The sequence below is a fragment of the Coregonus clupeaformis genome, chromosome 35 (genome assembly GCF_020615455.1).
Source record: "Coregonus clupeaformis isolate EN_2021a chromosome 35, ASM2061545v1, whole genome shotgun sequence".
Lineage (NCBI taxonomy): Eukaryota > Metazoa > Chordata > Actinopteri > Salmoniformes > Salmonidae > Coregonus > Coregonus clupeaformis.
This window is the reverse complement of record NC_059226.1, coordinates 40,737,021-40,757,533: the sequence shown is the minus strand read 5'-3', so window position 1 is coordinate 40,757,533 and position 20,513 is coordinate 40,737,021. Positions and strand designations below refer to the sequence as shown.

The following is a 20,513-nucleotide window of genomic DNA, read 5'->3' as shown; positions in this document are numbered from 1 at the left end:
CTCTCCCTCGCTGCTTCTCCTCCTGCTCTCTCTCTCTCCTCGCTCGTTCTCTCTCCCCTCGCCGCTCTTCTCTCCCCTCGCTCTCTTCTCCCTCGCTCGCTTTCCTCTGCCGCTTTCCTCGCTCGCTCTTTCTCTCCTCGCCTGCTTTCTCCTCGCCGCTTCTTCCTCTCTCTCTCCTCGCTGCTCTCTCTCTCCCTCGCTCTCTCTCTCGCCGCTCTCTCTCTCCTCGCTCGCTCTCTCTCTCCTCGCCGCTTTCTCTCTCTCCCTCTCGCTCCTCTCTCCCTCGCTCTCTCTCTCTCTCCCCTCGCTCTCTCTCTCTCCCCTCGCTCTCTCTCTCTCCCCTCGCCTCTCTCTCCTCTCCCTCGCTCTCTCTCTCTCTCCTCCCTCTCTCTCTCTCTCTCTCTCCTGCTCTCTCTCTCGCTCTCTCTCTGCTCATCTCGCCGCTCTCTCCCTCGCCTCGCTCTCTCTCCTCAGCTCGCTCTTCTCTCCCCCGCTCGCTCTCTCCTCCGCCCTCTTCTCCCTCGCCGCTCTCTCTCTCTGCTCGCTCTCTCTCCTCGCTTCGCTCTCTCTCCTCGCCGCTCTCTCTCCCCTCGCTCGCTCTCTCCCTGCGCCTCTCTCCTCGCCGCTTTCTCCTCGCCGCTTTCTCCCTCGCTCGCTCTCTCTCCCTCGCTCGCTTTCTCTCCCTCGCTCGCTTTCTCTCGCTGGCTCTCTCCTGCCGCTTTCTCCTCGCTCTGCTCTCTCCCTCGCTCGTTTCTCCTCGCTGCTCTCTCCCTCGCTCGCTCTTCCCTCGCTGCTTTCCTCGCTTTGCTCTCTCTCTCGCTGCGTTTCTCCCGCTCGTTTCTCCCTCGCTGCTCTCTCCTCTCTGCTCTCTCCCCTCTCTCTCTCGTCCCCTCTCTCTCTCTCGTCCCCCTCTCTCTCTCTCGTCCCCCTCTCTCTCTCTCGTCCCCCCCTCTCTCTCTCGTCCCCCCTCTCTCTCTCTCGTCCCCCCTCTCTCTCTCTTCCGTCCCCCTCTCTCTCTCTTCCTCTCTCTCTCTTCCGTCCCCCTCTCTCTCTCTTTCTCTCTCGCTCTCTCTTTTCCCTCTTCCTCTATCTCTGGATGCGGTAGTTAACTTCCTCTCCTCGACTTGCTGCAGTGCCCCTCTCTCATCATTAATCCACAGTTTCTCTCAGTTCTGTTACTGTGCTAGCTCTCATCCTTCTCTTCCCTCTTCTCTCTGTCTTCCCTGTTCTCTCGCTCGCTCACTCTTTCCCCTCTCTCCCTTTTTCTTTCTCGCTCTTCCCTTCTCTCTCTTCTCTCTCTCTCTGTTTCTCTATCTCTGGATGCGGTAGTTAACTTCCTCTCCTCGACTTGCTGCAGTGCCCCTCTCTCTTTCTCATCATTAATCCACAATCTCTCTCAGCCCTGTTACTGTGCTAGCTCTCCATCCCCCTCTCCTTACCCTCTCCTCCACCATACCTCGGTCTGTGAGCTCACCACCATCCCCCTCTCCTTACCCTCTCCTCCACCATACCTCGGTCTGTGAGCTCACCACCATCCCTCTCTCCTTACCCTCTCCTCCACCATACCTCGGTCTGTGAGCTCACCACCATCCCTCTCTCCTTACCCTCTCCTCCACCATACCTCTGTCTGTGAGCTCACCACCATCCCCCTCTCCTTACCCTCTCCTCCACCATACCTCGGTCTGTGAGCTCACCACCATCCCCCTCTCCTTACCCTCTCCTCCACCATACCTCTGTCTGTGAGCTCACCACCATCCCCCTCTCCTTACCCTCTCCTCCACCATACCTCGGTCTGTGAGCTCACCACCATCCCCCTCTCCTTACCCTCTCCTCCACCATACCTCGGTCTGTGAGCTCACCACCATCCCCCTCTCCTTACCCTCTCCTCCACCATCCGTCTGTCCACATTTTTTTCTCTGTCCCTCTTTCTCTGTGAGCTCTCCTGTTCTCCTCACTTTTTTTATCCCTTCTTTATCACTCCCCCATCTCTTCAGCTGACTAAGTGTCTTGCAACAAACTAACCTCTTTTTATTTCAACACAGTCTCTCTCTTCCCTCTCTAGTCTTTATCTATGCATCTCTCTCCCTCTCCTCTCTCCCTCTCCTCTCTCCCTCTCCTCTCTCCCTCTCCTCTCTCCCTCTCCTCTCTCCCTCTCCCCTTCATCAGGCCAAAGATTCCAGGCCAATTTCCATGGAGACAAATAAAAGTGCGGTGTGTTGATTCCCACTGACACCACTTAAGTAATTACACTACTCCTCTCTGGACCAGGAGAAAACTCACGCACACATTGGGTTAGTGGTAGACGGTTCTTATGCGTACGAACGGTCTTAAGGTCTCCCACAGGGTCTTAAAACGACCTCACGCTCTTCCACTTTACACACAGATCCTCACACACGCTCTTCCACTTTACACACAGATCCTCACACACGCTCTTCCACTTTACACACAGATCCTCACACACGCTCTTCCACTTTACACACAGATCCTCACGCTCTTCCACTTTACACACAGATCCTCACACACGCTCTTCCACTTTACACACAGATCCTCACACACGCTCTTCCACTTTACACACAGATCCTCACACACGCTCTTCCACTTTACACACAGATCCTCACACGCTCTTCCACTTTACACACAGATCTCACACACGCTCTTCCACTTTACACACAGATCCTCACACACGCTCTTCCACTTTACACACAGATCCTCACACACGCTCTTCCACTTTACACACAGATCCTCACACACGCTCTTCCACTTTACACAGATCCTCACACACGCTCTTCCACTTTACACACAGATCCTCACACACGCTCTTCCACTTTACACACAGATCCTCACACACGCTCTTCCACTTTACACACAGATCCTCACACACGCTCTTCCACTTTACACAGATCCTCACACACGCTCTTCCACTTTACACACAGATCCTCACACACGCTCTTCCACTTTACACACAGATCCTCACACACGCTCTTCCACTTTACACACAGATCCTCACACACGCTCTTCCACTTTACACACAGATCCTCACACGCTCTTCCACTTTACACACAGATCCTCACACACGCTCTTCCACTTTACACAAGATCCTCACACACGCTCTTCCACTTTACACACAGATCCTCACACACGCTCTTCCACTTTACACACAGATCCTCACACACGCTCTTCCACTTTAACACAGATCCTCACACACGCTCTTCCACTTTACACACAGATCCTCACACACGCTCTTCCACTTTACACACAGATCCTCACACACGCTCTTCCACTTTACACACAGATCCTCACACACGCTCTTCCACTTTACACACAGATCCTCACACACGCTCTTCCACTTTACACACAGATCCTCACACACGCTCTTCCACTTTACACACAGATCTCACACCGCTCTTCCACTTTACACACAGATCCTCACACGCTCTTCCACTTTACACACAGATCCTCACACACGCTCTTCCACTTTACACACAGATCCTCACACACGCTCTTCCACTTTACACACAGATCCTCACACACGCTCTTCCACTTTACACACAGATCCTCACACACGCTCTTCCACTTTACACACAGATCCTCACACACGCTCTTCCACTTTACACACAGATCCTCACACACGCTCTTCCACTTTACACAGATCCTCACACACGCTCTTCCACTTTACACACAGATCCTCACACACGCTCTTCCACTTTACACACAGATCCTCACACACGCTCTTCCACTTTACACAGATCCTCACACACGCTCTTCCACTTTACACACAGATCCTCACACACGCTCTTCCACTTTACACACAGATCCTCACACACGCTCTTCCACTTTACACACAGATCCTCACACACGCTCTTCCACTTTACACAGATCCTCACACACGCTCTTCCACTTCACACCAGATCCTCACACACGCTCTTCCACTTTCACACAGATCCTCACACACGCTCTTCCACTTTACACAGATCCTCACACACGCTCTTCTCACGCTCTTCCACTTTACACAGATCTCACACCGCTCTTCCACTTTACACACAGATCCTCACACACGCTCTTCCACTTTACACACAGATCCTCACACACGCTCTTCCACTTTACACACAGATCCTCACACACGCTCTTCCACTTTACACAGATCCTCACACACGCTCTTCCACTTTACACACAGATCCTCACACACGCTCTTCCACTTTACACACAGATCCTCACACACGCTCTTCCACTTTACACACAGATCCTCACACGCTCTTCCACTTTACACACAGATCCTCACACGCTCTTCCACTTTACACACAGATCCTCACCACGCTCTTCCACTTTACACACAGATCCTCACACACGCTCTTCCACTTTACACACAGATCCTCACACACGCTCTTCCACTTTACACACAGATCCTCACACACGCTCTTCCACTTTCACACAGATCCTCACACACGCTCTTCCACTTTACACAGATCCTCACACACGCTCTTCCACTTTACACAGATCCTCACACACGCTCTTCCACTTTACACACAGATCCTCACACACGCTCTTCCACTTTACACACAGATCCTCACACACGCTCTTCCACTTTACACACAGATCCTCACACACGCTCTTCCACTTTACACAGATCCTCACACACGCTCTTCCACTTTACACACAGATCCTCACACGCTCTTCCACTTTACACACAGATCCTCACACACGCTCTTCCACTTTACACACAGATCCTCACACACGCTCTTCCACTTTACACAGATCCTCACACACGCTCTTCCACTTACACAGATCCTCACACACGCTCTTCCACTTTCACACAGATCCTCACCCACGCTCTTCCACTTTACACACAGATCCTCACACACGCTCTTCCACTTTACACACAGATCCTCACACACGCTCTTCCACTTTACACAGATCCTCACACGCTCTTCCACTTTACACACAGATCCTCACACACGCTCTTCACTTTACACACAGATCCTCACACGCTCTTCCACTTTACACACAGATCCTCCACCGCTCTTCCACTTTACACACAGATCCTCACACACGCTCTTCCACTTTACACACAGATCCTCACACCGCTCTTCCACTTTACACACAGATCTCACACAGCTCTTCCACTTTACACACAGATCCTCACACCGCTCTTCCACTTTACACACAGATCCTCACACACGCTCTTCCACTTTACACACAGATCCTCACACCGCTCTTCCACTTTACACACAGATCCTCACCACACGCTCTTCCACTTTACACACAGATCCTCACACACGCTCTTCACTTTACACAGATCTCTCACACGCTCTTCCACTTTACACACAGATCCTCACACGCTCTTCCACTTTACACACAGATCCTCACACACGCTCTTCCACTTTACACACAGATCCTCACACACGCTCTTCCACTTTACACACAGATCCTCACACACGCTCTTCCACTTTACACACAGATCCTCACACACGCTCTTCCACTTTACAAATACACTGAGTATACGAAACATTAAGGACATCTTCTCTTTCCATGACAGAGTGCATTCGGAAAGCATTCAGACCCTCTACTTTTCCCACGTTTTGTTACGTTACAGCCTTATTCTAAAATTGTCGTTTTTTCCCCTCATCAATCTACATACAATACCCAATAATGACAAAGCAAAAACAGGTTTTTAGATTTTTTTGCAAATACATAATTTCAAAAGAAAGACTGAAATGTCACATTTACGTAAGTACTCGGTGCTTTGTTGAAGCCCCTTTGGCAGCGATTACAGCATTGAGTCTTCTTGGGTATGACAGATCCTGCAGATCCTCTCAAGCTCTGTCAGGTTGGATGGGGAGCGTCTCTCCACAGCTATTTTGAGGTCTCTCCAGAGATGTTCGATCGGGTTCAACTCCGGGCTCTGGCTGGGCCACTCAAGGACATTCAGAGACTTGTCCTGAAGCCACTCCTGCGTTGTCTTGGCTGTGTGCTTAGGGTTGTTGTCCTTTTGGAAGGTGAACCTTCGCCCCAGTGTGAGGTCCTGAGCGCTCTGGAGAAGGTTTTCATCAAGGATCTCTCTCTACTTTGCTCCGTTCATCTTTCCCTCGATCCTGACTAGTCTCCCAATCCCTGCCACTGAAAAACATCCCACCAGTATGATGCTGCTACCACCATGCTTCACCGTAGGGATGGTGCCAGGTTTCCTCCAGACGTGACGCTTGGCATTCAGGCCAAAGAGTTCAATCTTGGTTTCATCAAACCAGAGAATCTTGTTTCTCATGGCCTGAGAGTCCTTTAGGTGCCTTTTGGCAAAATCCCAAGCGGGCTGTCATGTGCCTTTTACTGAGGAGTGGCTTCAGTCTGGCTACTCTACCATAAAGGCCTGATTGGTGGAGTGCTGCAGAGATGGTTGTCCTTCTGGAAGGTTCTCCCATCTCCCCAGAGGAACTGACCAAGGCCCTTCTCCCCCAATTGCTCAGTTTGGCCGGGCGGCCAGATCTAGGAAGAGTCTTGGTGGTTCCAAACTTCTTCAATTTTAAGAAATGATTGAGGCCACTGTGTTCTTGGGGACCTTCAATGCTGCATACATTTTGTGGTACCCTTCCCCAGATCTGTGGAGAGACTCAATCCTGTCTCGGAGCTCTACGGACAACTCTTCCGACCTCATGGCTTGGTTTTTGCTCTGACATGCACTGTCTACTGTGGGACCTTATATAGACAGGTGTGTGCATTTCCAAATCATGTCCAATCAATTTAATTTACCACAGGTGGTCTCCAATCAAGGTGTAGAAACATCTCAAGGATGATCAATGGAAACAGGATGCACCTGAGCTCAATTTCGAGTCTCATAGCAAAGAGTCTGAATACTTGCAAAACATTCTACAAACCTGTTTTTGCTCTGTTATTATGGGGTATTGTGTGTAGATTTGAGGGAAATAATTCATTTTAGAATAAGGCTGTAACAAAAAAAAGGGGTCTGAATACTTTCTGAATGCACCGTAGACTGACAAGGTGAATCCAGATGAACGTTATGATCACTTATTGATGTTAAATCCTAATGTTTGGGATATTCAGTGTATATATACATACACCCACAAACTCACTCCTCTACTTTACACAGATTTACACACACTTTCACACACCGGTCCGCTTCAGGTTGCCTAAGGATAAGCCAAAACAATAGAGGGTAGCTGGTCGCCTGGAAAGGGAACCGTACTTTGAGTTCTAGACATTTAGTGTCAAAGGGGTGGTCATCGGTTATGAAGAACAGCAGTTTGGACATTTAGTGTCAAAGGGGTGGTCATCGGTCATGAAGAACAGCAGTTTGGACATTTAGTGTCAAAGGGGTGGTCATCGTTTATGAAGAACAGCAGTTTGGACATTTAGTGTCAAAGGGGTGGTCATCGGTTATGAAGAACAGCAGTTTGCGCAGGTTTTTTTTTTGGTCACTGCACTGAATCCCATATTTCCCACAAATAAAATGATTTGGACAAGACTTGGATTAGTGGAATCGGGTGTGTTACTGTTGTTCTGGAGCCTTCACACCATGTAGCTCTCCGGGACCAGGGGTCATGATCATGACTACGACAACGTCTTCTACTAAGGTCAGATTCTGGTCGTCTGGTTTTAAACCGTTCCTCGTTGTGAGATTAATAAAACATTTTAAAATGAAGAAGTCTTGATAGCGTATGTCTTCACAGCCCAAAGTTACTACTTGGTGGAAGCACCTTTTGGCAGCCATTACAGCCGTGCATTTCTTTGTAATAAGTGTCGACCAACTTTGCACAAATCTCAGCAAAATGTGAAGACTGTGCTAGGGATGTGTAGACTGTATCACCAGTGTGCTGGAATCTCTTCCTTTTCTCTAACCCCTTTGTCCATCTGTCCCTCCACAGCCCACCGCTGACTCCCACCTCCCCTACCTCCCCCAGCTCCCCCCCAGTGACCCCCATCTCACCCGGTGCCCCGGCGGGGGCGGCCAAACACACCTGCAACCACCTGCACACCATTGGAGGCATGGGGGGCCACAGGAACATCTGCAACCGCTGCAACCACAAGAAGTGGCCCCTGATGAGGCATGTTTCCGCCAAGAGGATAGCAGACAGGAGGAGCCACGGCGAGGTCACTGTGCTGGCTGTGGGGAGGTGAGTGAGAGAGATAATAATGACTGGAACAGAGCGAATGCGTTCCATTTGATTCCGCTCCAGCCATCACCACGAGCCCGTCCTCCCCAATTAAGGTGCCACCAACTTCCTGTGGTCTCTAGATACGTCTGTCTGTGTGAGAGGGACGACTGTATACCTGTGTGTGTTGTGTACACTTTTTCTCAGAGACTTCTGGCCAGTTCAAGTGAATTGTGCGTATCAACCCATCCTCCCTCCATCCCTGTAGAGTAGCTGATCTGAATGGAGAGTGGCCTGGGTTTTTAATTAGCTCATCCAGATAAATGGAAGTGTACGTCCGGGGCCACGCTGACCTGGTAGGGAATATTCATTACGTGATTTAATTTAATCTGTGTAGTGCCGTGCAAGAAAGAGTGATGTCTTGGGATGGGATTCTCAATGAGAATCATAACATGGGCCAAGAGGGAATATAGCTCAAATAACAGCACACTCCTATAGGGCTGGGCCAAGAGGGAATATAGCTCAAATAACAGCACACTCCTATAGGGCTGGGCCAAGAGGGAATGGAGCTCAAATAACAGCACACTCCTATAGGGCTGGGCCAAGATGGAATGGAGCTCAAATAACAGCACACTCCTATAGGGCTGGGAGGCATACTGTATTTTGCTATATACCGGTATTGATGCACGGACTAGTTTGGGTTTTATCTTTACCTTCAATAACGGTATTTCAATGTTTGGTAAATGTGATGCACAACTCCGTAGCGTAGCGTAGGGTATTGTCTGTTTTTGCTACTTCAGTCGTCTTTCTCCTGCCCACGCCCCTCGCCACGCCCCCTCCCACGCCACGCCCTGCCCCCTCCCACGCCACGCCCTGCCCCCTCCCACACCACGCCCTGCCCCTCCCACGCCACGCCCTGCCCCTCCCACGCCACGCCCTGCCCCTCCCACGCCACGCCCTGCCCCCTCCCACGCCACGCCCTGCCCCCTCCCACGCCACGCCCTGCCCCCTCCCACGCCACGCCCTGCCCCCTCCCACGCCACGCCCTGCCCCCTCCCACGCCACGCCCTGCCCCCTCCCACGCCACGCCCTGCCCCTCCCACACCACGCCTGCCCCCTCCCACACCACGCCCCTCCCACACCATGCCCTGCCCCCTCCCACACCCCCGCCCTGCCCCCTCCCACACCATGCCCTGCCCCCTCCCACACCATGTCCTGCCCCTCCCACACCACGCCCTCCCACACCACGCCCGCCTCCCACACCATGCCCTGCCCCCTCCCACACCCCCGCCCTGCCCCCTCCCACACCACGCCCCCCCTCCACACCACGCCCTGCCCCCTCCCACACCATGCCCTGCCCCCTCCCACACCATGCCCTTGCTAAATGTACTAAGAGGTTGATGTGCAATCCTGGTGATACACTCATGTCCAATGCGCGGAAGCGCAGCTCCCCTCAGACTGCCGCGCAGAACAAATATGAGCCCGTGCAGATAAGCACGAGATTAAACCACCCAACTTTCTAGAGTTTTCCCCTTTAGTTTACACTATCAACGTTTCGCTCTACTGTGGGAATTGTGATCGAATCAAAGCAATTTTAGCCAATTCAATGTAATATCCCGAAACAAACGAACTATGCAAGATTTAGTATGCAAAACTAACTATGCAAGATATTTTGTTGTAGGCAGAACGCATCTGAGTAGGATTCTATTGCTTTGACAGGCACGACTCAGCCCGTACTCTACACAGATTGGTGCGCCATAACCAATCAGAGCTGCTGTAGGCCTATATGCAAATAGGCATTGCCATATATGGATCTGTGCAATTTTTACTTTGAACTGGACTGTGTTTAGGCTACAGTATGAGCGGTCACGAGGAGATGCACTTGGTTTGAGATCAGTTTTATTTTTATTTATTTATTTATTTCACCTTTTATTTAACCAGGTAAGCCAGTTGAGAACAAGTTCTCATTTACGACTGCGACCTGGCCAAGAAAGCAAAGCAGTGCGATTTAAAAAAAACAACAACAACACAGAGTTACATATGGGGTAAAACAAAACATAAAGTCAAAAATACAACAGAAAATATATATATATATATATATATATACAGGTGTGTGCGAATGTAGTAAGTTATGGAGGTAAGGCAATAAATAGGCCATAGTGCAAAAATAGTTACAATTTCGTATTAACACTGGAATGATAGATGTGCAAAAGATGATGTAAATAGAGATACTGGGGTGCAGTGAGAGCCTCATGTAACCGTGTGCACATTTGTTCATGTTCTTTTGTTAGTGAGTTATTAGCCCAGTTATAGCTTATTTCTAGTCAACAGGAGTTGTTGCTTCCAACGAGCACAAAACGTGTACATTTCTAGACATCTTTGAAAAGCAAGTCAGGTAGAGAGAGCTTTTTTATGTCTTAAAGGGGCAGTGTTGTATTATGAGACGGTCTTGAATAAGCTAAGTAGCCAATAGCCAGAGGGTAGCATAATTATTAGTCTGATTCTCTGTAATAATGGTATGGGAATAATTCATTTTATTTTGTAGTGGTTTCTTGCGTCAATCACAACATTTTCAGTCACCTCCTTGTCAAAAGGACAAGTGGAGAAACGGGTGAATGTCAAAATTCTCATGGAATGTAGGCCTACATTGAACACCACACATTGGCTGCTACTGTACGCTGAATGATAGAACAGCTATTTCCATGTTAAAATGTTATGAGATGCATTTTCTCCCATAACAAAAAATTAATAAATTGTAGTCCACTCTGGTAGGCCTACAATATGATCAAGCAGCTTACTTGGCCACTGTTAAAACGGTAACTTAAAGCGGGCACAGCCTCAGTGTTCCCAGTAAACGCACACTGGACATCAGAGGGAATATTGCAATGTTATGGTTGGTTAGCATGTGAATACTGTATGTTGTTGATATAGCTGTTAATTGTCAGAAGGGGTTGAATTTAGGTCTGGGACGATACCAGTATCATAACAGGTTTTCCATGGCAAAAATGAAAACCCGAAGCAGGCCAAACTCTTCGGCCGTTTTAAAAACCTGCTGTATGTAAAATATTGTGTGCTATAGCTTGGAAAATAAATAAGTGTGACTCTGGATGACAACATAATGTTTGTTTCCAACATTAGGGCTGTTTTCCTATAGAAGTTAAATCCACTTCATGTTTTTGTTTTCTTGCCACAATACTAACGAGTATCATGATACTGGTACTGTTGAAGTCGGAAGTTTACATACACCTTAGCCAAATACATTTAAACTCAGTTTTTCACAATTCCTGACGTTTAATCCTAGTAAAAATTCCCTGTCTTAGGTCAATTAGGATCACCACTTTATTTTAAGAATGTGAAATGTCAGAATAATAGAGTGATTTATTTCAGCTTTTATTTCTTTCATCACATTCCCAGTGGGTCAGAAGTTTACATACACTCAATTAGTATTTGGTAGCATTGCCTTTTTTAAATTGTTTAACTTGGGTCAAACGTTTGAGGTAGCCTTCCACAAGCTTCCCACAATAAGTTGGTGAATTCTGGCCCATTCCTCCTGACAGAGCTGGTGTAACTGAGTCAGGTTTGTAGGCCTCCTTGCTCGCACACGCTTTTTCAGTTCTGCCCACACATTTTCTATAGGATTGAGGTCAGGGCTTTGTGATGGCCACTCCAATACCTTGACTTTGTCCTTAAGCCATTTTGCCACAACTTTGGAAGTATGCTTGGGTTCATTGTCCATTTGGAAGACCCATTTGCGACCAAGCTTTAACTTCCTGACTGATGTCTTGAGATGTTGCTTCAATATATCCACATAATTTTCCTTCCTCATGATGCCATCTATTTTGTGAAGTGCACTAGTCCCTCCTGCAGCAAAGCACCCCCACAGCATGATGCTGCTACCCCCGTGCTTCACGGTTGGGATGGTGTTCTTCGGCTAGCAAGCCTCCCCGGTTTTCCTCCAAACATAACCATGGTCATTATGGCCAAACAGTTCTATTTTTGTTTCATCAGACCAGAGGACATTTCTCCAAAAAGTATGATCTTTGTCCCCATGTGCAGTCGCAAACCATAGTGTGGCTTTTTTATGGCGGTTTTGGAGCAGTGGCTTCTTCCTTGCTGAGCGGCCTTTCAGGTTATGTCGATATAGAACTCGTTTTTCTGTGGATATAGATACTTTTGTACCTGTTTCTTCCAGCATCTTCACAAGGTCCTTTGCTGCTGTTCTGGGATTGATTTGCACTTTTCGCACCAAAGTACGTTCATCTGTAGGAGACAGAACGTGTCTCCTTCCTGAGCGATATGACGGCTGCGTGGTCCCATGGTGTTTATACTTGCGTACTATTGTTTGTACAGATGAACGTGTGTTGGAGATTTTTTTTTAGTGGACTATGAGAACTGAGTTAATCATGAACATATAGTTAACATTCTCTGTGGCTAGGCAAGAACTTAATCCTGTGGCCTTTTGTGTCTCTCCTCAAACAAAGTGATAAAGAGCGGCGCCAGGTTTGAACAGAGTTTAAACTAAACATTAGTGTTTTTGCAAGATAAGGGATTGATTGAGTGTATTACTATTGATTCTGAACTGAATGAAAGTCGAATGTAGCCGTCCACCATAGACAAAGGGAGTGGGCGGAGCAATAAAAGAGCGGGAAACTGAGGAGGGAGGGATTTTAAAGCTATGGTGTGTGAAGGGCACTATATAAGATGGAGGGAGAGAGGAGGGGCTACTCTGCAGACCAGCTTCCTTTTATTGACATCTTGATTCAACAAAAACTCTGTAAGAACTTTTGATTGTTAAAGTATAGTGACTAATTTCCACAACACGTGGTACCTTCAGGCGTTTGGAAATTGCTCCCAAGGATGAACCAGACTTGTGGAGGTCTAAAATTATTTTTCTGAGGTCTTGGCTGATTTCTTTTGATTTTCCCATGATGTCAAGCAAAGAGGCACTGAGTTTGCAGGTAGGCCTTGAAATACATCCACAGGTACACCTTCAATTGACTCAAATGATGTCAATTAGCCTATCAGAAGCTTCTAAAGACTTGACATCATTTTCTGGAATTTTCCAAGGTGTTTAAAGGCACAGTCAACTTAGTGTATGTATATTTCTGACCCACTGGAATTGTGATACAGTGAAATAATCTGTCTGTAAACAATTGTTGGAAAAATTACTTGTCATGCATGAAGTAGATGTCCTAACCGACTTGCCAAAACTATAGCTTGTTAACAAGAAATGTGTGGAGTGGTTGAAAAACTAGTTTTAATGACTCCAACCTAAGTGTATGTAAACTTCCGACTTCAACTGTATCGTCCCGGCCCTAGTTGAATTGGGATTAAATAGTTTTATTATTTTGCAACATGGGTTGTTTTTCGGTGCTCATTTGATACAGAAAACTATCAAGTGCATTCAGAAAGTATTCAGACCCCTTGACGTTTTCCACATTTTGTTACGTTACAGCCTTATTCCAAAAATTTTTATTTTAATATCATAAATCTAGACATAATACCCCATAATGACAAAGCGAAAACAGGTTTTTAGAAATGTTTGCAAATGTATTACAAATAAAAAAACATGCTTATTTACATAATTATTCAGACCCTTTTGCTATGAGACTTGAAATTGAGCTCCGGTGCATCCTGTTTCCATTGATCATCCTTGAGATGTTTCTACAACTTGATTGGAGTCCACCTGTGGTAAATTCAATTGATTGGACGTGATTTGGAAAGGCTATATAAGTTCCCATAGTTGACAGTGCATGTCAGAGCAAAAACCAAGCCATGAGGTCGGAAGAGTTGTCCGTAGAGCTCCGAGACAGGATTGTGTCGAGGCACAGATCTGGGGAAGGGTATCAAAAAATGGACTAAGAACCAGATGGTCACTCTGACAGAGCTCCAGAGTTCCTCTGTGGAGATGGGAGAACCTTCCAGAAGGACAACCATCTCTGCAGCACTCCACCAATCAGGCCGTTATGGTAGAGAGGCCAGACGGAAGCCACTCCTCAGTAAAAGGCACATGACAGCCCGCTTGGAGTTTGCCAAAGGGCACCTAAAGGACTCTCAGGCCATGAGAAACAAGATTATCTGGTCTGATGAAACCAAGATTGAACTCTTTGGCCTGAATGCCAAGCTTCAAGTCTGGAAGAAACCTGGCACCATCCCTACAGTGAAGCATGGTGGTGGCAGCAGCTTCATGCTGTGGGTATGTTTTTCAGCAGCAGGGACTGGGAGGCTAGACAGTATTGCGGGAAAGATGAACAGAGCAAAGTACAGAGAGATCCTTGATGAAAACCTGCTCAGGACCTCAGACTGGGGTGAAGGTTCACCTTCCAACAGGACAACGACTCTAAGCACAGCCAAAACAATGCAGGAGTGGGTTCGGGACAAGTCCCTGAATGTCCTTGCTTGGCCCAGCCAGAGCCCGGACTTGAACCCGATCGAATATCTCTGGAGAGACCTGAAAATAGCTGTGCAGCGACGCTCCCCATCCAACCTGCCAGCGCTTGACTGGATCTGCAGAGAAGAATGGGAGAAACTCCCCAAAACAGGTGTGCCAAGCTTGTAGCGTCATACCCAAGAAGACTCATGGCTGTAATCGCTGCCAAAGGTGCTTCAACAAAGTACTGAGTAAAGGGTCTGAATACTTATGTAAATGTGATATTTCCATTTATTATTTGTTATAAATGTAACGGTCAAAAGTTTTTTAGAACACCTACTCATTCAAGGGTTTTTCTTTATTTGTACTATTTTCTACATTGTAGAATAATAGTGAAGACATCAAAACTATGAAATAACACATATGGAATCATGTAGTAACCAAAAAAGTGTTAAACAAATCAAAATATATTTTATATTTGAGATTCTTCAAATAGCCACCCTTTGCCTTGATGACAGCTTTGCACACTCTTGCCATTCTCTCAACCAGCTTCACCTGGAATGCTTTTCCAACAGTCTTGAAGGAGTTCCTACATATGCTGAGCACTTGTTGGCTGCTTTTCCTTCACTCTGCGGTCTGACTCATCCCAAACCATCTCAATTGGGTTGAGGTCGGGGGATTGTGGAGGCCAGGTCATCTGATGCAGCACTCCATCACTCTCCTTCTTGGTCAGATAGCCCTTACACAGCCTGGAGGTGTGTTGGGTCATTGTCCTGTTGAAAAACAACTGATAGTCCCACTAAGCCCAAACCAGATGGGATGGCGTATTGCTGCAGAATGCTGTGGTAGACATGCTGGTTAAGTGTGCCTTGAATTCTAAATAAATCAGTGTCACCAGCAAAGCACCCCCTCACCATAACAACTCCTCCATGCTTTACGGTGGGAAATAAACATGCGGAGATCATCCCTTCACCCACACAGCGTCTCACAAAGACATGGCGGTTGGAACCAAAGATCTCCAATTTGTACTCCAGACCAAAGGACACATTTCCACCTGTCTAATGTCCATTGCTCATGTTTCTTGGCCCAAGCATGTCTCTTCTTCTTATTGGTGTCCTTTAGTAGTGGTTTCTTTGCAGCAATTTGACAATGAAGGCCTGATTCACACAGTCTCCTCTGAACAGTTGATGTTGAGATGTGTCTGTTACTTCAACTCTGTGAAGCATTTATTTGGGCTGCAATTTCTGAGGCTGGTAACTCTAATGAATTTATCCTCTGCAGCAGAGGTAACTCTGGGTCTTCCATTCCTGTGGTGGTCCTCATGAGAGCCAGTTTCATCATAGCGCTTGATGGTTTTTGCGACTGCACTTGAAGAAACTTAAAAAGTTATTGACATGTTCCGTATTGACTGACCTTCATGTCTTAAAGTAATGATGGACTGTCGTTTCTCTTTGCTTATTTGAGCTGTTCTTGCCATAATATGGACTTGGTATTTTACCAAATAGGGCTATCTTCTGTATACCCCCTACCTTGTCACAACACAACTGATTGGCTCAAAAGCATTAAGAAGGAAATAAATTCCACAAATTAACTTTTAAGAAGGCAAACCTGTTAATTGAAATGCATTCCAGGTTACTACCTCATGAAGCTGGTAGAGAGAATGCCAAGAGTGTGCAAAGCTGTCATCAAGGCAAAGGGTGGCTATTTGAAGAATGTCAAATATAAAATGTATTTTGATTTGTTTAACAATTTTTTTGGTTACTACATGATTCCATATGTGTTATTTCATAGTTTTGACATCTTCACTATTATTCTACAATGTAGAAAATAGTACAAATAAAGAAAAATCCTTGCTTGAGTAGGTGTTCTAAACTTTTGACTGGTAGTGTGTGTGTGTGTGTGTGTGTGTGACAGTACCAGTCAAAAGTTTGGACACCTACTCATTCAAGGGTTTTTCTTTATTTTTACTATTCTAATAGTTGTCATTAATGTGATTTCTCCAGTTATTGTCAGTTGCAAACATGTTGATGCCCATGGTGTTATGTCAACTTTATCACCGGTGTTATGCTCTGATCTGTCCCTGCCAGGTTCCGGGTTACAAAGTGTGACAAGGAGAGGCCCGCCAGAGAAAGGCGGACCCTGCTCATCACAGACTCCAACGGCAGCATGCCCACGACGCCCACAGAGAAGGAACCCCCTGAGCGCAGGACCACCTCTGAGTCACAGCAGGTCAGTCTGCGGGTGATATTCAATCAAACTCTTATCACCCGAGTACACTGAAAGGTTTCCATTTCAATAAGGTCTGTCTATAGTGACGTAGTCCAAACTCCCAGGCGTTTGTCTGTATTTGAATAGTCTGTATTTGAGGCATTTTTCATTGTAATTTTTACAATTCATTTTACTCAAGTGTGATTTTATTTTTTCCCCTTTCAGAAAGATGAAGGGGACGACCCAAAGTGACAGAAACCAAGGTGAGTTTCTATTGGGCTCAAGTTCTATCCAAGCTGCGTATATTGGCCTCCTTAAGTAACATGTTCCAAACTCATTTGATAAAACGTCCTCGTTTCCTCTGCAGGTGCGGAGCATCGCTTCCTGAAGAGAGCCGAGGGGGTGATTATTATAATTTGCAACACTTTTTTTTTTTTACCCAGAATCAGACCGTCGAGAAGCATCAGCGCGCGAGGGAGACCGACGTTGAAGAGCGGCAGTGTCAATCCAGGGTTAAGTCCATCCCTATCTATGCCCCTCCTCCTCCTCCTCCTCCTCCGATGGTCAGACAATAGAAGACAGCGGCGTTGATGGTGAATTGGATGATGACGATTTAGACAGGAGGTTACTCTCTTAGCCCCTTGGCTAACATCAGACTTGGCCCTCTGTCTCGGTCAAGGTAGCGGAAAGGGGGGGTGGTATGGCGTGTGTGTGTGAAAGCATCATTGTGCCATTCATCAGACAGTGAGTCACTGGCAGCGCCCCCACACCCTCTCGTCACCAAATATGTGGAAACGACCACCAAAGTTAATGGTTGATTTCCCACGATTCCGCTGCAAAGGAGGGGGAAACCACAAATGCTCACCTGACCAGGAAGTTGAGATTGCATTGGGGTGTGTGTGTGTGTGTGTGTGTGTGCGCCAATAAACTGTGCACTGTGTTGGAGCCAAATACAAATGCTAAAGGTACAATCTCTACCTAGCCTTCATGTCCACTTCTGACCCACTGGGCAAAAACTGGTTGAATCAACGTTGTTTCCACGTCATTTAAACCCCCAAAATCTAAATGATGACGTTGAATCAACGTTGAAAACTAATTGGATTTGCAAAAGGTCGTCAACGTAAGGGAGTTTTAAAGAATCACCCAACTTTTAACCTAAATTCAATGTCATGGTGGTTTTTTTTTTCATAATTTTTTTACGTTAGTTGACACCTCAACCAAAAGTAGACGTTGAACTGACGGCTTCCAATTGGCTCGTTCTCCCCCCTCCTGTCCCCTGTAACTATGCCCCAGGTCGTTGCTGTAAATGAGGTGGTGTTCTCAGTCAACTTACCTGGTAAAATGAGGGTTCAATAAAACACGTCTGCCCAGTGGGGAGCTACTGCACTCAACTCAGTGCTCCTCTCATTGAACATACATACTTTTTTCTCTTTCCTGTAATCCTAAAGAGTCCTGGACAGAGTCTGTGGATAATGATGTGCCTTTTGTAACTGTGCCAAACCTATTCCTTAAATAAAATATCACCCCCCCTTCTCTGAACTCTGCCTGACCCATTCACTGTATCTCGTCCCCCCCTTCTAGAACTCCAATGGAGTACATTAACTAGGTTAATATGGTGAGGAGAAATTACCTTATCACCTTTTATTAATTAACCTTTTGGTTGTCATGGTGATGTATGGAACCGCTTCTGATTCCACCCCAATGAAACTACCCATTTTAATTGGCCATTGACTCATCTCTTTGCCAATATTTGATTCCTATTCAAAGGAACCGTGAACAAATCCCTTTTTTAAACTTCACTAGTAGGCCTTAAAATGCACTTATTTCTGGATCGATGCACAGACAGTCTTCCTCGGAACAGCTTGGATAGAGTATCTGCCTTGTGTGTCTCACTGATTTGAGTACAGTGGTATGTAGTGGGATGTACACTTTTTTTGGTGTGTGAGAGATTTTGTATTTTCAACGTGAATCATGAGGTCTAGTGACTTGCATACCACCAAATGTTTTGTTTTCTATGGTGAATAAAGTTTTTAGTACAGGACTTGGATACATGAACATTACCTTTTTGAAAAAGAACGGTGGCCTTTTTATCTATAACAGGAGCTGAACCAAAATGATTTCACAATGCAACAAAAAAAATTCTCAGTGAGGAAAAGCAATGTCTTGTGATCAAATGCTTTAAAATGTAAATTATACTGTAACAATTCATCTTGTCTCCTAATTGCCATGAATTATAAACAAATGTCAAAGTATGTTAAATGTACAGTGTCTCAAATGGTTACCCATACCAAAGCCAAAACTATTTTCTGGGCGTTAATACTTTTAAAAAATGATTCCCTTTTACTCTGGGAGTAAACAACTAAAGTCAAACTTTACATTCTTCAACGAGTAGGCCTACATTGACCAAACCTGAACAACGTACAACGGCACTCCATCCTAAATCCAATTCTAGCCTCAGATATATATATATATTTTTTTGCCTCAACAGTCTAAAATGATTCCCTATGAACGTCTCCTCTCCTTGCAGATGAAGGAATGGAGACAAGGTGAGGAAGCCACTTTAGATGATTGAGAAATGTCTGACTTTTTGTTGCATTTAAAACTGCAACACTTTTCATCTAAGAGCTTTAATATCAATGTTTTTTGAGGATGTTCTCTTTCTGTTGGTCCATTTTGTGGTCCATTTTGGCCATGTTTGCTTGGGAGACTGTACAGTATCAATGTCTTTATCACAATGGTCTGCCTTTTTAAATAACCGTGTTGTATGGAGATGTATTTAGGAAATAAAGCAAACTGACTGAAATGTTCCAAGTTTGATGTAAAAAAATGTTTTTTTTGCCATTTTATATTGACACTATTAAAAATAAAGCTATAGAATTTAATGAGAAGATTCATATGTTTAAGGAGAGAGGGTAGAATATGACGTGTTTTTAACAAATTAAATTGATTAAACCAACAACTTGTGTTTTTGAAGTCTTCTCTTCAGTAATATTTTCTACTCTCCCTTTATCTTTCTCCCTCATCCCCTCTCGTTCAGTATTCAATAACCTCTGTTATTTATTTATCTCTCCACATCCTGCCCTCCTTTGCTTTTCTCATAAATTAATAGTGCTTAGTTTTCACGTTTTCATTTTTAATAGATATTCTTTCCATTCTTGCTGCCAAGGCTCCTGTCTTCATGTCATAGTATTGCCAGAGTGATGAGATTTAGATGTTTTGTTCTGACATGTAATAGCTGGGATTATCAGCTGCCCCTAACCTTGCCAGGCACTTACACACACACACACACACACACACACACTGTGTTTCCATGGAGACTGTGCGACTGTCGCACCTGTCCTTTTCCTCTGCCTTTTCAAGAGCGAGTGCAACAATAGGCTAGTTATTAGATTTTGTAACACTACACCACACTACACACCACTACACACTACACCACTACGCACCACACACTGCACCACACACTACACACTACACCACTACGCACCACGCACCGCACTACGCACTACGCACTACACACTGCACCACACTACACACTACGCACCACACTACCACACTACACACTACGCACCACTCTACACACCACACTACACCACTACGCACTACACACTGCTACACACTACGCACCACACTACACACAACACCACTACACACTACGCACCACACTACGCACCACACTACACACTACACCACTACACCACTACACACTACACACTACGCACCACACTACACCACTACACACTACACCACTACACCACTACACACTACACCACACCACACTACACACTACACCACTACACCACTACACACTACACCACACTACACACTACACCACA

At 46.1% G+C, this 20,513-nt stretch overlaps 1 protein-coding gene across 4 annotated transcripts in view; it reads left to right on the top strand.

Annotated features, from left to right (window-relative positions):
* The window catches only part of rell1 (RELT like 1), a 44,989-nt gene extending 26,057 nt beyond the window's left edge, over positions 1-18,932 (top strand). For 3 of the 4 annotated variants that reach the window (XM_045211101.1, XM_045211100.1, XM_045211098.1), the window contains 4 exons: positions 7,875-8,123; positions 16,560-16,701; positions 16,906-16,943; positions 17,048-18,932. In XM_045211101.1, coding sequence (XP_045067036.1) covers positions 7,875-8,123; positions 16,560-16,701; positions 16,906-16,932 — 418 coding nt within the window. In that variant the 3' untranslated portion in view covers positions 16,933-16,943; positions 17,048-18,932. The remainder of the gene's footprint in view (positions 1-7,874; positions 8,124-16,559; positions 16,702-16,905; positions 16,944-17,047) is intronic. The other variant, XM_045211099.1, reaches the window with a different exon arrangement.
* The last annotated feature ends 1,581 nt before the right edge of the window (positions 18,933-20,513 follow it).